This window comes from Siphateles boraxobius, unplaced genomic scaffold, assembly GCF_051911475.1.
Source record: "Siphateles boraxobius isolate OS27281-9 unplaced genomic scaffold, OSU_SipBor_1 20, whole genome shotgun sequence".
In the NCBI taxonomy this organism is placed as follows: Eukaryota; Metazoa; Chordata; class Actinopteri; order Cypriniformes; family Leuciscidae; genus Siphateles; species Siphateles boraxobius.
Genome location: NW_027508811.1, coordinates 13,165,481 through 13,186,599, shown reverse-complemented (window position 1 = coordinate 13,186,599; position 21,119 = coordinate 13,165,481). Strand labels below are relative to the sequence as shown.

The window sequence follows — 21,119 nt, the reverse complement described above, 5'->3', positions numbered from 1 at the left end:
AGTTTAATTTTTATCATTACATTATGGAAAATAATGAACTTTATCACAATATGCTAATTTTTTGAGAAGGACCTGTATACAAATTTAAAATTGGGAAATAAACCAATTTTTCTTTGTTCACAAAAGAACAGCATTTATTTTGTATCCAATCAAATTCTCTCTAGAATGTCCCCTCCCCTTAATACCACCGAATACCAAATAGCAAATCAAGGTTTGTGTGTCTGTATGGGGTTGCACTAAATTAAATGGAAAGGTAACAAGCATTCTACATTGTTCTGCGCTATACTGTCCATTGTCAATCGGAAATATATCTAAAGAAATGTTTAATTTCTATTTTAAACAAAAAATAAAGTATACAGTAAATAATGCGTATAGTATTAAGCAAGTAGTAAGCTAGAATTCCAGTAAAAAGGCGCAATGACTGCTGGGATATCACAGTTCTTGGGCCATGTGAACAGTAGGGCTCTGCATCATACAGTAGGCCTCATCTAAACACACTGACTGATCCATTCATGCCTGACCTGTGGTTGATGCCTGTTTCTCTGTGTTGTATGTTCATGGAATGAAGCTTTAAAGCTTCTAATTGAATGAGACTACAGCATAGCAAGAGAGATACATTTTATACAGACACACACACACACACACATACACAAACTAGAGCAGTGAGTCATGGGGAGTATCCGCTCATTCTGTCACTCCTGATCAGTACGGCCATGCTACCTTCCACTCAGCACATTTAACACAGAAAAACCACAGCAACCAGTATTGGAGTAAAACAGTATTTTACTAATTGCTAACTGATGCATATTGAGTCAGTAAACAAACAAAGTTAGGACCATGTGTGTTAAATTATACTTAAATACGTTGTCTTTGCGTGTTTATTAAGATGTTACGTTTTCGTGTCCTATCTGTTTGTGTTTTAAAAAATGTATTTTGCTGCAATTAGAACCTTGACTCTCCTCTTCCCAACCACTGCATAACAAATATTTCCAAAATTACAATTATTATCCTCTCACAAGACAAAAATTTGGTTAATTTCACTTGTGAGCCCTACTGAGCAGATGCGGAGCCGTACTGTGTATATATATATATATATATATATATATATATATATATATATATATAATTTTATTATGCAACCAGCAAATATCCATTAAATTGATCAAAAGTTACAGTAAATTATAATGAAACAAAAGAGTTCTATTTTAAATAAATGCTGTTCTTTTGAACTTTTCATTCATCAAAGAATTCTGGAACAAAACACATTGAATCAATAAATGCAGCCTTGGTGAGCAAAAAAAGAAAGAAAAAGATTTATTTTAAAAAATCTTACCGACAACAAACTTAAATATTTTTTTATATACGTCCGTAGTTAAAAAGATCACCCATATACCATTGCTGAATGATTACCATACACATACCATCATATTTATATGACACTCACAATATTTCACAATATTACCATGGTACATGTCTCTAAAAACATGGCATAATCATGGTACTTTTTGTTTGCAATGAAACATGAGCATGTTCTACCAACTGGTAGTCATAGAAAACCACAGGAGAAGATGTGCAGGAGCGCACCAGGAGAGGCGGGCCAGGTTTGTGTCTGAAAACTCTTTGACTGAAGAGCTGGCAGGTAAAGTCACACTCACAGGTGTACGTCAGGAAAACCGCTCTCACACACTGATAGTTTGACAAGCAACAGCAAGGCTCAAGCTGATTACAGCAAACATGGTCTCCTTAAGCCCACACGGGACCAGGCTGCCTGAACAGACCATATGGTAGGCCTACCGCTCTTCTGTGATTGTATCACAGTTTTAACTGTATTCCCTGACTTATAAGTCCTCTCAACCGAGCGGTATGGATTATGGGAGGGGACAGAGTGATATTCAACTTGTCCTCTGTCAAAGACACAACACACTGCTGCTTAATCATAAGCTGATAGATAGTTTTGAAATGACATTTAAGCGATGAACTTCAGTTAGTCGGTTGCTTTTGAAAAACAAACCCAAATAGGGACCCAGAAGCTGTCTCAATCACCCTGAGGTTCATTTTATGCCCAGCGAAAGTATTTTACTCTTTTAATTACACTTCTCCTAAACAAATAAATACAAATAGTTCAAATCATATTATTCTAGTTTTAATTATATATTATATACTATATATGTAAATATAAATTATAACACATAATGCTGTGATTGACTAATCAGAAGCAGGGGCGTGTCTAGAAGGGGGCACGGGGTGGAAATGGCCCCCCTGGAATATGATTGGCCCCCTCTGGTGACCCCCCCCCCCCCCTTTGGTCCCCCCCGCCCCAATCACACATTGGGCTAGATTTACTGTCAACCTGACAATGCCAAACGGCATTGGATCAGAGCGCTGTCAATCACGCTTGATTTGCGATTCGCAAAGCTGAATCGCTCGTCCGCGTTTTTCAAACAGTAGAAGACAGAGACACCTCGAAACGTCACTGTTTATGGTATATAAACACACTCAATTACATTATATATTTTGAAATATCATACAGTATGTCTGATTACTTTCATGTGTGACTGATCAAGCCAGTAACGTTAGATTAGCTAACGATGACTTTTCAGTGTTCAGCGGCAGCGCACATGACCACATATAAAATAGAAAAATATTAGGCTACTTTATCTGTTATTTTAAAAGACTAAAGGCTCAATAACCTTTTTCCAAAAAAGCCGTGCCGTGATAAACATTAAAATGTGAGAACGTTAACTAACACCATAGCTATGCAACTTTGTAATTTAGATACTTAATGGGTTTTTGTTTATTTTTACATAGCGACATCCAAGGTTTCTTTAAGAAACCATGTCAGAGACAGATTTTATGCAGAGAACGTTCGCCGACATATTCAATGAGAAAGCATGTTAAATTACTAATTATTACTAATTTGTAGTATTATGTTTCTTGTTGTATTTGTATATGTCCACTGGAAGCCTCAGTACCAAAACATATTCCTTGTGTGTGCAAGCACACTTGGCAATAAAGCTCTTTCTGATTCTGATTAATGCCTAGGTGATGTTTTCTATTTATTAGAAAAAAAACAGTGTGGTCCAATCCATGTAAAATACAAAATGATTTTCAGGCTCTTGTTCAGTGCCACATTTAATACCATCTATATATTAATCTATATACTTTGCACTGGGCTTTGCAAATATTTTTTAAATCGTGCTTAATATTTTCTAAATAAGTATTTATTTCCAGTTGAATTTTCTGATTTCTCATGGGCCCACCCCCCTGGCTGGTTCTTGGTCCCACCTGTGCCCCCCCCAACCCTAACCCCCCATTTATAAAATCATGGAATCGCCCCTGATCAGAAGTATTCCAGGGTGCTATGTGATTTAAAAAAAAGGTAATGAAATGTATGTAGTAAGTCTGTGGTTCGATTAGCATTTTTTTAACACAAAGAACTGTTTTATATGTGCATTTATCTTCTTAAAGTGCATAAATATATATTTGAAAAGTCATAATAATAACATTCCCATTTCTCCTCTGACAACTGGCCATATAGTGTAATTCAGTTGAATTCAATTTAATTAAATGTACAGATGCATAATAGCAGTTGTGCCTAGTTTGCAAAACCTCAAAATTCAGTAGCCACATTTACACACTCACACAGTTACAATTCGTTAAAGATATGCAGTTTATTATACAGTAGGCCACAATATAAACGTCACACTTCCTTTGATAACAAATTATCACTTCCCAACAGTTAAAACACTTATAGTGCCTTACATTAGGCCAGTCAAACTGTTTCCAACAATTATGGCACAAGAAACACTAACATGTGGATTCAACAGTCTTTTAGACCAAGATGGACAAAGAGAAGATGGCTATTTGTTTCCAGTCACTAGCTATGTCTGAAACTGAAGTCTCGTTGCTAGACTTAAAGGCAATGTTTTTGTATAAAAGTAGCCTGTCTCCTAAAAAAAAACTGGTTTCCACAGCATTATAACTTCACAAATAAAAATCAAGAACAAATTCAAGTGAGCTTAAGAGATAAGCAAGCAAATATTTAATACTTATTTCTTAGAAGTTGAAAATTAAATTTATGAACAAATTAAATTCTTTCAATCTCCCCATCAGATGTCTTTTTTCTTTTCACCAACTGCCATACCACATGCATTTCTGCATTCAAACATGACCAGATAAAGGCATCTTTTAGACACAGGCGTTATCTGTCCATTTGGAATGAGACTCTCACACATTCAGAGAGACGGGGTTTAATGAACCCCAGGGTACGAACTGGGTTAGACGGCAAACAGAAAAGTGTGCTCAATCCAAATATTGACTGAGGGAAAGAGGCTGCGAGAAAAACAAGAAGAGGACAGAGAGGCTTCATCGTTTAATGAAAAAGAAAGGAAGATGAATTTCAGCCACTATTACGGAAGAAAGGGGTCTTTCCTGAAGATCTTCACTTCTTTTTTGTGTGCTGGTAGAAACTAAAACAGGCAGAACTTCCTAACAGTTTCACACACACACACACACACATCTGTGCTGTGGAGGTATGGCTAGACCTCTGAGTACACTCTGAAACAGCAGTATGGAACAAACACACACGTACAGTAACATACACACTTGATCCATTAATATCTGCTTTAAAAATGTAGGCTATTTGTATTCTATGTGGATAGTGACCATCAATAGCCCTGCCCCTGATTGTCCACACATAAACACTAAGTATGATGAGAGAAAAGCAGCATACACTCACACAGAGGATAAAGTACGTCATATGCTCCATCACTTTGAGTAGTTTTGAGTAAGGCTATATGAACTAAATGAAAAAGCAACGTATTTGCTTTATAATATTACACTACAAATATCTTTCAAACCGCTGTCGGGATAACTATCATCATTTAATTTGTGGCTGTCATAAAAACTTTTTTTTGAGAAAATGACATCTAAAGATTCCACAGTTCCTGTCAGAATTAGTACGTTCATTCTTATAATTTAGACAATAACAGGAAAGTTTATTTATTACAGTGTGCACTTTATATATAAACTATAATTTTACTTTTCCAGCTAGCTAACCCTATGGCCACTGAATGGCTTTCCTGAGGTAAATGTAACGTTACCATGTTCGCAAGCTGTTTTATTGACGTCTTTCCGTCGTTGAAACTCTTCTTCACCGATTAGTACAAGAGAAATGGTACATTTTAGTACGTTGTAGTTTATTTTTAAAAAGACCTTTGGAAGTCCATTTATGTTTATTTTGTGCTTTAAATAGTAGTAGGAATAGACTATTGGTTAACGCGCGCGGCCTGTCACACCATGATCGAGACAGGTAATGGGCGTGCAGATTGCTACAATAAAAAATAATCCCTAACTCAGTGGCTCTCAACCTTTTTTACTCCGAGGCCCACTTCCTCTCCGAATCAATAGGCTACTGCAAGTCTGATGCCCACCGATGCCCACAACCGAACCTCACGAACTTCTCCAAAATACACTTCTTCAGCGAGCATCCATAATAAAACATTCAGTACATTCATTTTGAATATATTTAAACTGTTCATGCAGACCTTTTGCAACGCCCATTACTCCAACCTGTGATCTGTCACACCACGCTCATTTAATACCATCAAAACGGAATTTATCTTTTCAAATTTCCTTTAAAAAATTACATAATTTGATAGATGATTCTTTGTTTAATCAAAAAACATAAAATTCAAGTTCCTTTTTTGCGTAGCCTATGGTTTTTCCACACACAGCACACTACTTCAGACTCAAAATGATAGAGCGCGACACATGCTGTAACAACCGGAAGAGGCACTTTATATTGCAAGACGTTTTTGAGAAAACTGGATTAAAGTATCACATGTACCTATAAAAACATGGAAGATCAATTACCTGAAAATTCCTGCAAGTATATTCACACTGACTACACATTATTATGATCTGTTGCAAGGAGCTATGAGTATCCATAACAAGAAACTTCAGCAAGCTCTAAACACAGAAAAGACATGTCTGTCTGAGAGTCGGCCTTATGGTTAGCAAATAAAGCCTATTCTCAAAGCCTGTAGATTAAGATAATATTCTTTCACAGGGGAAGACTGAATACACAAAAAGTGCAATATTTCACACAATGTGCTCAGGTAGCACTTATATATATTTTTAAGAATTACAGCAGAGAAATTCATCTGCTAAAACTTTGAAAAGTATTCAGAGTTAAGAAAAAACACATCGTATTTAAAAAAAAAAGTCAAACAGTCAAGTTGTTCACAAAACAAGTCTCTAAAAGGCAATAGCATGGAATAATATTGCTGTGCCGATCCTTTGCCTAACTTGAAGCTCAGCTTAGGCTACTTGAGCATTCCCAGACTCCCTCTCTTTCTATTCTTACAGAGGAATGGTCTCAATATAATCTTCTAGATCTACCCTCCCCCTGCACTCCTGCAGGATGACCTTGGACACTTTTGCTGTTTTCCACTCTCCATTCTTCCTCTTGTCCATGTCTTCCACCTCCCTCTCAAAATGATTTCTGCCCTCCCTAGGTGACCTGGCTTTGCCCGCACTCCTCTCCACCACCTCGTTTTTTCCCACTCTTGTCCCTGTGGATCCAGAGGCCGGAATGCGTTTCTTCCTGGGTGGACCCCAGATGAAGTTCTCGGGCGGGTGGTAGTGGCGCTGGGCGAAGCGAAGCAGAGCGCGTCTCTGAGCGTGGTGCCGCAGTGTGTAGACAAAGTATTCCAGTGCGCTGTGACGCATGTTGGGTAATGTGCCCTCTACCAGTGCCTCCTCCAAAAGCAGACGCACCAGGGGCAGCTTGAAGCTTTCAAAGCCCAGCTCACCAAGGCTTTTCAGAATGCGAGTGATACGCAAATAGTTGTGCTGTGACCTGGAAAGACAAGAGGTCATAGTACAAAAAATACGTTTAACACAATGTTCAGTAATATTAGTTGTTGACAAAAGAAAACATTTTGTGACATTTTATTTTTGGACATTGGAGTTTGTTAGGAATAGTGGAAAAGGGTCCAAGCATATTAAGTGGTCGTTCACACAGAATGAGACCATTGCTCTCACGTCTTGCTAAAATAAGATAGCATTTTTTTTCCATTTCACTGACCTGCGTCTCACGTTTTTAACCCGCAAAAATATATTCTGTGTGAATGGTCCCTATTTCTGCAATAAAAATGACCATATTTACTAAATATGTTTAATAAAAACAAAGGCTGGTCTGTTGGAGGGTTTTCTTGGGTGCTTTTCTGAAGTAACCATTACACAAAAGGGGCCCAAGGTCATAGTACTGCACGGCTCTACACACTTTAGTTGTATTAACAATATAACATGCTCAATACAAAATAATAAATATACCATATATTAATAAAAAATATACCAAATATTTACTTATGTGACCTAGTTTTAAGTATTAAGAACCCTCCATATTATATACACTTTACAAATTAATTAATAGGACACAGTACCAATTAACTTTGGGATACTGACATTTATTTGACATTACTTAAGTTGTTTTGGCTAATCTATGGCTACACTGTAAACTTTGGTTTCACTTTATTTTAAAGGTCCCTTTAACAAATTATGTTGACTGTAAGTAACATTGCACCTACTGTACATGTGTACCAACTCTCGTTAGAGTGTTAGTAGAGTATTAATAGACTGGTAGGGTTAGGGTTAGAATCAGTTGACATGTACTTGCAAAGTTACTTATAGTTAGTAGATTGTCTGTTCGAGGACCATCACAATAAAGAGTAAGCAGATATTAAGCGGGGAGTCTACTAATACTCTAATAAAAGTTAGTTGACATGTAGATTTTAACTTGTTTGAAGTTTAAACAAGATTAAAATAAATTAAAACATCTGACAGTGCAGCATATCCAAAAACAATTACATTTAAATTACATTACTTGAAAACAGGCCTAAATATCTTATGCAGTGTTGCTTCTCAAGTAAATTGATCTGAAATGGATTGTTTTTTATTTATTTATAAAAACTCATTAAGGAGTCATTTTTGTCCAGTGTAAGATAATAAACTCAGCGTTCTCAAAATTATAGCTTTTGGTACAGGCCCATTCACACTGCAGACAAAGTTCATCAAGCGGTGCCTCTCTGTAATGTAATATGTGTCCTCTATGGCACAGTCCTCGGGCAATGACACACAGACACATACGCACAGTCGTCTATGTCTACCACTAAGCGCGCTGCACTGCGGATTTTCTTTCGCTCCCTTTTTGCTTATCATGCATTCATCAAACTCATTTTCAACTCTCCTTTCCAACTGTCTCTACATTTCTTTCCCTTCTCACATTCACCATCTCTCTAAATGTAAAAGGTAAAAGTTTTTGTATCCTATTCAGTTCTTCTCTATTTATCCTCCACTGTGCGTCTGACCCATTTCTCGGGCCCATGGATGAGATGCTCACATGACGGTACAGTCAGGGTCATGACCAAAATTGTGTTTCAGGGATTGGAGACTAAGGATGCTAACTCCCTGGACTGAAGCACGCTAAATATGGCAGGAGACAGGAGACTAAGATTAGTGAATGTAAAGAGAACTGGTGCAAGTGGAGTAGATCATAAAGATCAGAGAAAAGGAATTATAGAGTAAAAAGGACTTAAAAACAGCGAACCAAAAAGACAACTCACTCATTCAGGTGCTGGAAGCGATCCTGCCAGTTTGGGGCGCGAGCCACATTCCCATTTTTATCCAGGAGTTTGATTCCAAAGAAATCCAACATGATCGTATATGCTAGGAGGAAGCGTCTCTTGGCTTCTCGAGTGCTTTGGAATTCCTGTTGACATCAAAAAGTCACTCTGTAAAAGGTGATCTGCACAATGACTGCAGCAGGTTATTTAAGGGCAAATAAAAAAAGAGGCAGGATGACACTAAAACACACTGTGCCACTGCCTGAAACTTATTTTTAGATGTTCTGACACCTTTGACTAGATGATAATGATAACACATTATTAAAAATAAAGGTTCTAATAAGAACCAAAGGATTTTACAGCTTAATATATCAGGATATAAAAAAAATGTTTATTCTATGTACCAGAACTTAAAAGTACTTAAAATGTTATATCTTAAACTATATTTAAAATAACTTTTTTAAGGTCTTGAGTTGGCAATATGGTTCTCTGGTTTAAACAGCAAAAAAATAAAAAAATTCTTACAAAGAAAGTTCTTTGATATGAAGAACCACTGAAGAACCTTTATTTTTAAGAGTGTAATGTCTTGAGTGTTCTTTCAGATATTGAAAGGAGGTGTTTGTCTTTAGAAACATACCTTCATCTCATCCTGAGTGAGTTCTTGAGCATAAAAATTCAGGCCCTGTTCTCTGAGTGGGAAGAGCCTGCAACAGAAGTCAAGAAACAGGTTAGAATCTTCCTCAGAATTAAAGGAGAACTCCGGCGCAAAATGAACCTGTGATGTAATAACACATTGGTACCGAGTCGACTGTTCTCTGGGATTTGTTTTCATGATAATCGAGTGTAAAGAGTTTTATCTCTAAAAACTGTTTAGCTTATAACGCTAGTATATGGGGCATATAATAAGTAAAAAGAGATCGCTAGTTAATACCACTAACAAGGCTCAAAACAGCCCCACACTAACACAGTAGCTTAATGAGGGTCTCTACATACAAACCGAAGCACTCAGAACTTTGTAAGTGTACAGACAGTTTAATAATAATATACTTTATAAAGACAGTACAATCGCGTATACAGGCAGGAGCCATCTTTGGAAAACAGTCTTGACCAGTCGAACCACGAACGCCGTCCTACGAGCTGAACTTGGAATCACACAGTTCCGCTCACTTAGCACAGTGTTAGTGTTCCTTTGCCCATATAATCTTTAAGCTAATAAGGTTAAGCGTACTTGGCTTTCTGTCCGCAGTGGAGGGGCTTGAGAAAGCAGCTTCAACTCAAGCTTAGATAAATCCCCCAGTGGGACTACTAATGCTTGAATGATGAGTATGGTAGCAAGATGCCTAAATTATATTGGTGGAGTTGGGGAGGTGGAGGGATGTCAAAACAGCTGATGCCGGTGAGCGGTGAGCGGCTGCTTAAATGCTCCGGCAGTTAATTGAAAGATTCGATGGGTTCACTCCTCCCGAAATTACGTTGTGAACTTCACTTATCAATTACAGAAACAACTTACAACATTGGACAATAAACATCTGCAAACATTTTTGGAATTATAGGAAACATTTTGATTAATTTCGAGTAAGTAAAATAAATATATTAAATATATACTGTATGCATTTATCCGTAGAGACTTACATTTCATTGAAGGTGTACATTTTACCCTGGGAATTGAACCCATGACCTTGACGTTGCTGGTGCTATGCTCTACTGTTTGAACTACATTTGCTGGAATTTCATTGTATTAGCCTACATCATATACTAGCTTTATATCAACCATTCAGAGTTCCCTAGATATCAGTATTGGCACTGACCATTGACAAACCAATATCAGGGAAAAGAAAGAGAAAAAGAAAAAGGACACACACACAGAAATACAATAAAGGGTAAATTTCTCTCTGTCAACAGTTTGATCCTACATCTTGCTGGCCACTAGCAAAGGACAGCCCGCAAACCTCGGCACATCTTTCTTTTCCCTTCTTCTCTTCAGCCTCTCTTGTTTCTTTTCTCTCTCTGAAGCCATGAAGTGCTGGCCAGATGCTTGCTACTGCAGTTAAGCTTTAGCTTAGTGTTGCCAAATTTTGCTAGAGAAAAAGTGACCTGGCCTGAAAAAACAAGCCCAAAATAAGTGACCTCTGATTTTGTTTGGTGGGGCATACACACATAATAATAATAATAGTATATAGTATAATATACTATAGTATATTATATATATATATAATATATAGTATATAGCAGTGGTTCCCAACCCTGCTCCTGGAGTACCCCCAAGACTGCATGTTTTCTTTGTCTCCCTAATCAAACACACCTGATTCAACTCATCAGCTCATTAACCCATGTGATAATGAGTTGAATCAGGTGTGTTTGATTAGGGAGACAAAGAAAACATGAAGTGTTGGGGGTACTCTAGGAGCTGGGTTGAGAACCACTGGTATATAGTATAGTATATAATATAGTATTATTAGTATAGTTTTTCTGGGTAGTCAAAGCGCTTTACATAGAAGGGGACCCTCAACCACCACCAATGTGCAGCATCCACCTGGATGAAGTCTGCACAGGGAACCATTTTTTAAGGGATTTAGTTCATGTTTTCTATTATGTTCTGTCAAAAACATTGATCAGTTTTATTCTCTCTGTTCTCTGTCAAAAATGACCGAAATATTTTTTTTCAATGAAATTAATGTACTATATTTTAATGTTTTTTTTGTTGTATTTTTAGGGGATTTTATGGATTTAAAATCCATTTATTCACTTTGTGATTATGCTGAAGTGAAAAAAAGTTGCAAAATTTTACGTTTATTGTTATTAAAAATGAACAAAAATACTATTTAAAATTTTTATATGAAATACATATTATCAAAAACACTCTACTCTAAAATACTCTAAAACTGCAAGAAAATCAAAAACATAAATCTAAACAAATTGTGTTACAAATTTGAGCTTGATATCTCAAAAAATGAGCTTTCAAATTCAGTAAGATTTTGTTTGGCCGCAGTACCAAAAGTTTTCATTAGATGAAATTTGTCTCCCATTCATTTCCAGTGTGATAATTTTTGACCGCGAGGAGCACAAGTCTGACTATTTTTTTCAGGACCATTTAACATTTTCAAATGATGTCCATGATTTTTTTGTGTGTTTACATAGCAAGTGCCAAAACCTTTACCAAGTTTTGTACCATTCCGATCAAGTAAAAAATTCTTAACGTAAAAAAAAAAAATCGGTCAAAAATGTCGGAAGAGCAATTTCTAGCCCCAAATCTAAAGTCCTAAATGAAGTCCCTTTCCTGGCAAATGGTGATTTTATTGTCCTCAAAACACATAAAAAACGTAAACAAGTCAACTTATTTTCCTTGTCTATCTGATAAGATATTATTTACAAAAAAATAGCCTACCCACGATTACCCAAATCTATAAGCGACTTCTTTAAAAAACAAGGCCAAATGTGCATATAATAAGCGGAATTGGCAACTCTGCTTTCACTGTCATCTCATCTTTATTTACTTAAAGAGTCAAAATGCTAGCAACCTGTCTGCTTACAATCACTCACCGTTTATGTGTTTTTACATTCGCTAATTGATATTATGGAAATAGCCCTGCAAGCATACAGAGTGTGAAAAATTAGTAGGGGGGAATGAGAGAAGCTAATCACTTTTTCCTCGGCAGGAGGGAGTGCCGATTGGCAGCATATGCGCGAAGCCTGATTTTAGAACCGTGTTGTTATTTCACGCGGGCTAGGGGCATCATGTCCTCCCCCTCTTCCTCACCCTCACAGCACAGACAAGAACGAACAGGAGCTTCAGCTATGAGAGTGTGTGAGATGTAACAACACCCAACTGAGAGCTTTACAAGAGCACATGACGTACTTAGAACCACTGTTCAACCTTCATACGACCTTCAAAGTTAGCTGAAAATCACCTTGTGAGCAGATTCTAATTCTGTGTACATGTTTCTTCATTAGTGTCATTGTATAATATTTATTTTTAAAACGAATTAAAGGATGAAAAATAGGATGACTAAGACATGAAACAAAAAAACAAATGACATGACGTCAATTTGAAGGATAATTTTAGCAGTTTTTTGACTGATTAGAATAAGGTCTGTGGTTAACTTTACTTGAGATACATAAATACATAAAACACATTTATACTAATATCAGCAGTTGATCAAGAACATGCATGTGGTAACTTAAATTATTATTTAGCATTAGCAAAAAATACATTTTTAAGCCCATATTGATTTAACAAATTACATTAGTCATGTTGAAAAGTCTCTTCTACTCCGCAAATGCTAATTATCTTCCAAGTTTTAGGACTAAAAACTGAACAGCTTTCTTTAAAAATATGATAAGGCCAAAAGAAAGAAATTTGTATTGTTTGGCCAACAGAAGCATAAGGCGAACGCATGCACGTATTGTCCTTCACATATTAGACCTTATCTTATGCACAAACTGCAGTTTGAATAAGATTAATTTACTCTTTTTCCTCAATGATATAATCATCATCGAAAATCCAAAAGGGATGTTGAGTGTTTCTCTGATACCAACAGCTTTAAATGACAAATATGAAATATGCATTTTCATGTCTCAATATATCCGAAGCTATGATGCACACAAGCAGCTGGATGCTGTTTCACTAAAGTGCTTGCAAGATGTTTAATTAATCATGCTTGATTTAATCTCAAATTCTTAGAAAAGCTTACATATATTCCTTCCTATAATGTGGGTTGCACTTTTCTTCTGCCATTAAGATTAAACCTTTATCGTTTGCCTCTTCAATGTTAGGAAAATGGACCATTTAATCAGAAAATGCCCTCAAGTCATAGACATTCCCCAAAGCTTCTTCAGTTACTAAAGAGATGATGTCAGCCAAAGTGATCCATTAATATTTAAGCAACGTTAAACATTAAAGAAACCTTTTATCCAATGTAGACCTAAGGCCATCCTTTGTCGCCAAAGAGGATGTTTGCGACCCCTTGACCTGCAGATACCACAATTGTGCAGATTTTGTCTTTATCACTGCATTTGTCCGCTTTCATGCTTTTGTTTGCTTTTGCCTTGATCTACAGGATTTGCATCTAAAGTAGATGAAGTTCATTTTAAACAGGTGGTAAAGAAAAACATACCTAATCCCCCATCCAAAAATCCTGCATGCATATATCAGCATGTAACTTTCTCTGTTCTTTCAAAAAGCAATAATAATAATTTAATAATAAGTGTCTGGCCAAAAACAATTTGTGAAGTCTAATAACTGACTATGCACTTTATTGCTCGTAAAGAAGCTTGAATATTGGTGAAATGTCTTACCACTGAATGTATGTATGATTGTGCTCTAGTTTTTCATAGTCTCCCCTCCATTTAGTGAGGATTTCTTCAATATAAATACCTGTGGGGGTGGGGGTGGGGGGGGGGGGTGGGGGGGACAAAGAGAAAAATAATAAATCATCAAAATGGGCCAAGCTCAGAATTAATCACTTAAAACTCTAATAAAGAGACTGTTCACCCAAATTACAATTCTGTCAAGATTTTTTCAGGTCAAACTGTGAATAATGTCCTGGTAATTCTTTCAATCTCAAAATAAATTGCAAAAGCACCATAAAATATCGTATCTGTAGTCCATAAGAGTTTTTACAATGAGCATACCAAAATTTAAGTCGTTATTGATTCGTCTTCTCTTCCAACTAGCTCTTAACTTGAGAATTACTGGAACCTTGATCACTCAAGTTGTACAAACAAGTGAAATTTGTGAACAAATCATTCAGATCTATTTTATGAACATTGTGAAAAATGATTAATTATCATGTCAGACATTACTTATTCTCTAATGAACATATTAACATGCTAATGAGAAAATTCTGTCATAATTTACTCACCACTTGTTCCAAACCTGCTTGACTTTCTTTCTTCTGTGGAACACAAGAATGTTGGTGACCATTGTATGGAAAAAAAAACCTTTTGACATATCAACATATCTTCTTTTAATGTTCCACAGAAATAAAGGAAGTCAAAGCTTATATAAGCTTTGAATTTTATGACATGAGAGTGAGTAAATGATGACAGAATTTTACATTTTGGATGAACTATCACTTTAAGAAGACACAGGACTGAGTGTTGTTTCAGAGTGTAAATAGAGGTGTAGGTCATCTGTGACATGGAAACACTGAAATCTCTGGGCACACAGAGAACGGCATATCGTGTGTGTGTGTGTGTGTGTGTGTGTGTGTGTGTGTGTGTGTGTGTGTGTGTGTGTGTGTGTGTGTGTGTGTGTGTGTGTGTGTGTGTGTGTGTGTCCTTCTCCATAAACAGCAGTGAAGCAATTGCTGCCATTAAATGCTTGCACAACAGATTCAGTTAATTCTCAAACATGCCCACAATAACCAATCAATGGCTCCTCTGAGATGTCTTCACTGTCTGCCTGCCAAAGTGGCCCGTAGGGAAAACATTCAGCTAATGAAGCACTCCAGAACCCATGTTCTTCCTTCACACCAGCTGGCATGTGTATTCAGTTGCAAAAACTGCTTTATGTTTGTCTAGGTAAAAACGTTTTTCCAGTATGTATGTTCATTTCTTTGTGTACTGTAATATTTTTGTGTTGGCAGGTGAAATATTGTAGGTGGGACTGACAACACTTTTTGCCTTTAGCAAAATCTCTTTTTAGACCGACACATTTAATCCACAGCAATTTTCAGAACATGCCCAGTGCAACATGGAGGTTAAAGCAATAGTTCGACCATAATTTTAAATTCAGTCACTATTTACTCACCCAAACCTCATGTTGTTCAAAACCATGGATACAGAAAACAGAAGGATACGCTTTTCTGTAAATAATGCCAGGTCATATTGACCACGGCTAAGAAGATACAATACAGCAGTATTAAAGTACAAAAACACTTGTTGTTTTTTTTCAATTTAAGCTGTTTTTCATTAATCAGCCAATCCAGCAAGATCTGTCTTTGAGCTGAACAAATGATTCGGAATGGTTTTGTGAACCACATAAACCAATTAATTGATAAGAAATTACTCAAAATAAATATTTTGTAGGTACTGTAAAAAGTGGATTATGTACATTCTTAAATTTCTTTTAAAAACTAACTTTTAAAAATAATGACTTATATGAATGAATTTTCATTTTCTGGCTAAACTATTCCTTGAAGTGTTATAATAATCATGGGTAAAATGTTTTTTTTAAGATGAGTCTGTATCAAGGATCGTTTGTGTGAACCATGGTTTGAATCTTGCTGAATTACCAGCCCAGATCATTATTTCCACCGATGCTTCTTTTCCTGAAGTGGCTGCTTGTTATTACTGCAAACACAATTTCCCCAAGTAACAATTAAGACAAAGTCTCATTACGAGAATCAAGGGATTTCCAGAGAGGAAGTTCTTTTAATATAATGGTGATTTAAAAACAATAAAGCAAATTTGTTTGCCAAACATTTTGAACACCATTCAATGCTGTCATGTATTGTTATGAAAGAATAACAATAATATTAGTTCATTATTAAAGAATACAGGAAACAGACTTGCTCATGTAAAAAGAAAATCCCTACACTATGGTACAATGCAGTTCACATTTAGAGCATATCACTCCCGACACATTCAGTGGATGAAGTAAAATGCATACATGTGAAGGAATTGTAAGAAACATACCACTATTTTCCCAAAAGTATTGGGACACCCCTCCAAATCATCGAATTCAGGTGTTCCAATCACTTCCATGGCCACAGTTGTATAAAATGAAGCACCTAGGCAAGCTGACTGCTTCTACAAACATTTGTGTAAGAATGGGCCGCTCTCAGGAGCTCAGTGAATTCGAGCGTGGGTCCGTGATAGGTTGCCACCTGTGCAATAAGTCAATTCGTGAAATGTCCACGCTACTGTTAGTGGTATTATAACAAAGTGGAAGCAATTGGGAACAACAGCAACTCAGCCACAAAGTGGTAGGCCACGTAAAATCACAGAGTGGGGTCAGCCCATGCTGAGGCGCACAGTGCGCAGAAGCCGCCAACTTTCTGACCTCCAAACTCCGTGTAGCCTTCAGATTAGCTCAAGAACAGTGCATAGAGAGCTTCATGGAATGAGTTTATATGGCCGAGCAGCTGCATCCAAGCCTTACATCACCAAGTGCAATGCAAAGCGTCGGACGCAGTAGTGTAAAGCACACCGTCACTGGACTCTAGAGTAGTGGAGACATGTTCTCTGCAGTTACGAATCACACTTCTCTGTCTGGCAATCCGATCGACGAGTCTTGGTTTGGCGGTTGCCAGGAGAGCGGTACTTGCCTGACTGCATTGTGCCAAGTGTAAAGTTTGGTGGAGGGGGAATTATGGTGTGGGGTTGTTTTACAGGGGTTGGGCTTGGCCCCTTAGTTCCAGTGAAAGGAACTCTTAATGCTTCAGCATAGCAAGAAATTTTGGACAATTTCATGGTCCCAACTTTGTGGGAACAGTTTGGGGATGGCCCCTTCCTGTTCCAACATGACTGCGCACCAGTCCACAAAGCAAGGTCCATAAAGACATGGCTGAGCGGGTTTGGTGTGGAGGAACTTGACTTGCCTGTCTGATAGTCCTGACCTTAACCCGATAGAACACTTTCTCGTCCAACATCAATGCCTGACCACACAAATGCACTTCTAGAAGAATGGTAAAAAATTCCCATTAACACACTCCTAAACCTTGTGGAAAGCCTTCTCAGAAGAGTTGTAGCTGTTATAGCTGCAAAAGGTGGGCCAACTCCATATTAAACCCAACAGATTAAGTATGGAATGTCATTAAAGTTCATGTGCATGTAAAGGCAGACGTCCCAAAACTTTTGGAAATATAGTGTAAGTGATGGCCTGCTTTTCAGTCCAGATCCCACTGTACAGTCTTATGCTTCTTTCATTAAAACATATAAGCAAACACACACTCACCGTCCGGCACCAGGGGGATCTTATTCAGATAGAATCTCAGATTGCGATATTCATTTGGCTGACGAGGCTCCTTGTAGTTCTGAGCAACAAAATCCCAGAACAAAACCAGGACAAAAGGATACAGAGAGAGTGAGAGAGCAAAAAAACAAAAACTAGTCTCAACTATTTTTTCTTCAGACCATACGGCAATATTTACTGGAAACTTTCATATTCAAAGATGGTTGGCCTCCGAGCTCTGCATGAGAAATCTAAAGAGAGTAGATGTAACTTTTTACCGGATAACTGTGGCGATACTTGTGCAAGTCCTTTGCGGCATAAAAGCTCCTCTTCATCCTAGTGGAAGACTCCATTATGTCACCAAACTGTGTGAGAGGCAGAGAGCAAGAGGAATTGGAATGGTTACATAGGCAGTGAAAGAGAGTATGAATGACTTCACTCATCAACATCTGAGCTACATTGCCACTGCTCTTCCCCACTGGGATGCAAATGCTTCTAGACGGGAGAGAGGAGCTCCATTTTGTAGACTACTGTATTGTACTTTTTTCTAACTAATTCATGGCCATTTTTAGCTCTCAGCCTCTTGTAATGTTCAAACACTGAACATCGTTACGGTTGAGTGAAAGCACAGCACAGAAGGCTTGCACTCTACACACAACATGAAGCTGTTTGCTTGTTGGGACCAATGACATACTGAAATGCCTGTGAAGCTTATTAATTAATAATATTATATTCACTTTAATAAATGCTTTAAATAATGGTCTTTGATGAAGGGTTTAAAAAAACTATTACGGCGTCGGTGTGCGTGAAAAGCTGTTATCAAAATCTTAGTTTCAAATGAATAAAAATCTAATTTCCTTCTTCTGCTGACAGGAAATTCAAGAGAGCAAATTTCCCTTGAGGAAATAGTTCACATTGAACAGGTCACAGTTTCAGTGGCCTTAAAATCCAGAAATCTTGAAAGAACATGATCCATTTAAAAACAAATGACTTCTAACAAGGTCAAAGATTTTAACCACCCTCCCAATTTTAACCGTTCTAAGAAAACTTAACTCTGTGACACAACTTCTTCCCTTTTTCTGGTTAATTTAAATCATTTTGGCGTTTTATATTATCTCCAATAATATACCGGTACATTTGCATTATTTTTCTATTTTCTTCTACTACTACTACTACTACTACTACTACTACTACTACTACTACCACCCCGAAAATTTATCAAATTTGATTAACACATTTGAGAAAATTAAATAGGCATTATAAATATAGGCTATAGACCAAAATGCTGAAAGGCCAAAGGTAAAAGGTCATATTACTGGTTCTTCAAATATAGGTCAAATTTGTGGGATACTTTTAAAATAGTTATTATTAAATTATAATGTTCTTTTATTGTGTTAATATTAGTATAATTACCAATGTTACCGAGCAATTTAATTACTAAAATTAAGGCAATTCGTCCTACCGGGACAATAATGATACGACATAGCCTATAGAGTCCATCACAGCTCCAACTAAATCTGTTCGGAATTTAACCAATATTTTACTCTAAATTTTCAAATTTCCGTGTAGCGTTGTGTTCTTTACGGCAGCACATGCCTAATTTCAGAATAACTATAATGGTAATGGTAATATTGACAACCAACCAAAAGGCTACTCCACACTGTCATACGATTGCAATTCCTACAGATACGACTAATAACCGTTTTCCGTGGTTATCTTTTTTCTTTTGTTATCTTTTAGTACTCGTGAATGATGAGAGGCACCTGCGGTGATCCGTGGTCCAGCTGTTCGGCTCCTCTGATGGCATCCGCCGGGCTCACAGACTCGGAGATACCGCTGTCCTCCTCCTCTCCTCCCGGCTGATGCTCGTCGCTCTCCGAGTCCGTTTCCCACGTCGAGTCGCATTCTTCCACTGTGCTCGGCTCCTTATATCTCCAGCTGCCCGTCAGATTGCCCATTTAAACCCTGTCCTCCGTGCCTACATATTTAAAAGTCCTCTTTCGGCACAGGATCGAGCTTTAATATGATGTAGAGCTGCCGTTCAAAGGACGCTTTTATGTGACTAATGGGGGGATTTCCAGCGCTCTGATGAGAACACACCCCCTTCTGCCCGGAGATCAGCACGAGATGATGATGAGGAAGAAGATGATGCGCTCGCAGTTAGGGGTTTAAGTTGTAACATTACATCAATATGGATCGATACATCGACCAAAATACTAACGATATACTATGTATCGTTGCAACGTGTAAAAAAGCGATACACAGGGTAAGTCAGTGTAAGATAACAGCAAGATAAATAGCAGCATTAATCCTGTATAATACCTTTTTGTGTTTTTTTATGTCTCTTATGCTCACTAAGGCTGTATTTATTTGATTAAAACCATCGTTTTCATGCATAGTGGTCACTACAATGGACAGCTATTCAAAAAGCATTTTCTTGCATTTGCATGGGTTTTGATGGCATAGTTGCAAATCAACCTCTACAGTGGACCCTGGTGCATCATCCTATACATTACCACCAAGTGGCGAGCCGTTGTGTGTCGATTTTTTCCCCATCCAAGTTGCTCCGGAAAATCCACCCATTCTATCCTAGGAGATATTTTTATAGATATAGCAATATCTAATGAGTCATATCCCAGTTACATTTTCCAAGTATTGATTTTAGATTGGGAGAAAATTCTGATTAATCATCTGTCCACTATAGTGGACCTCATGCATCAATGGCTATATTTCAGCTACAATTAATACTATTACTGTGACTGTTGTTTTTGAAAATACTTTTTTAATGTAAATAAATGTATTTGTGTTATTAGAATGGAATTTGCATTAGCATCAAAAAATGTATGTGATTACATAATGTATGTGACTTGTAATGCATTACTTTACACATTACATCAAAAAAGTTATCTGATTACGTAATGCACATTACTTTTGGTGCATTACACCAGCAGCCATATCACCCTGTAGCCCAAGACTGACTGCCCACTGAAGCTAAGCAGGGCTGAGCCTGGTTAGTACTTGGATCGGAAACCTCCTGGGGAAAACCAGGCTACTGCTGGAAGAGGTGTTAGTGAGGCCAGCAGGGGGTGCTCACCCTGTGGTTTGTGTGGGTCCCAATGCCCCACAATAGTGACGGGGACACTATACTGTCAAAGAGCACCGTCCTTCAGATGAGATGTTAAATCAAGGTCTGACTCTCTGTGGTCATTAAAAATCCCAGGATGTCCTTCGAAAAGAGTAGGGGCTTAACCCTGGCATTCTGGCCAAATTTGCTCCTTGGCCTCTGTACATCATCATGGCCTCCTAATTGATGTTTTATTAACAAGGTTCGGGAGGAACATGTTCTAATGATCAAACAATCAATGTAATCAACAGGTCCACTCAATCAGCAAGAGTAAAGCCTATAAATACACAGTCGACTCACCCATATTCCTCGACAGTTTTCAGCATTTGGTTTACTGCTTTGCTAAGATGTCCCAAATGCAACTTTCACCGTCCGTTGACGAGCTCAACCATGCTCCGGTTCCTACGCCGCCATCAGCTGGCCCCAGGACAACCTCTCCACACGATACCGCCTCCGAGCCCCACGTTTCATC

The 21,119-nt window shown here is 37.6% G+C and overlaps 1 protein-coding gene across 2 annotated transcripts; it reads right to left on the bottom strand.

Moving 5' to 3' along the window:
* Positions 1-3,652: 3,652 nt before the first annotated feature.
* Positions 3,653-19,626, bottom strand: ogfrl1 (opioid growth factor receptor-like 1). Of its 2 annotated transcripts, XM_077236936.1 has the most exons (8): positions 19,287-19,585; positions 17,802-17,888; positions 17,527-17,605; positions 14,489-14,521; positions 13,923-14,001; positions 9,265-9,331; positions 8,628-8,773; positions 3,653-6,862 (listed from the first exon to the last, which is right to left on the bottom strand). In XM_077236936.1, exons 1-8 carry the CDS (start codon positions 19,479-19,481, stop codon positions 6,364-6,366), a joined length of 1,185 nt encoding a protein of 394 aa, XP_077093051.1. In that variant the 5' UTR covers positions 19,482-19,585; the 3' UTR covers positions 3,653-6,363. The 2 variants fall into 2 exon arrangements, with proteins under 2 accessions (XP_077093051.1, XP_077093052.1); XM_077236937.1 differs by lacking the exon at positions 14,489-14,521 and having other exon boundaries at positions 19,287-19,626.
* Between the last annotated feature and the right edge of the window lie 1,493 nt (positions 19,627-21,119).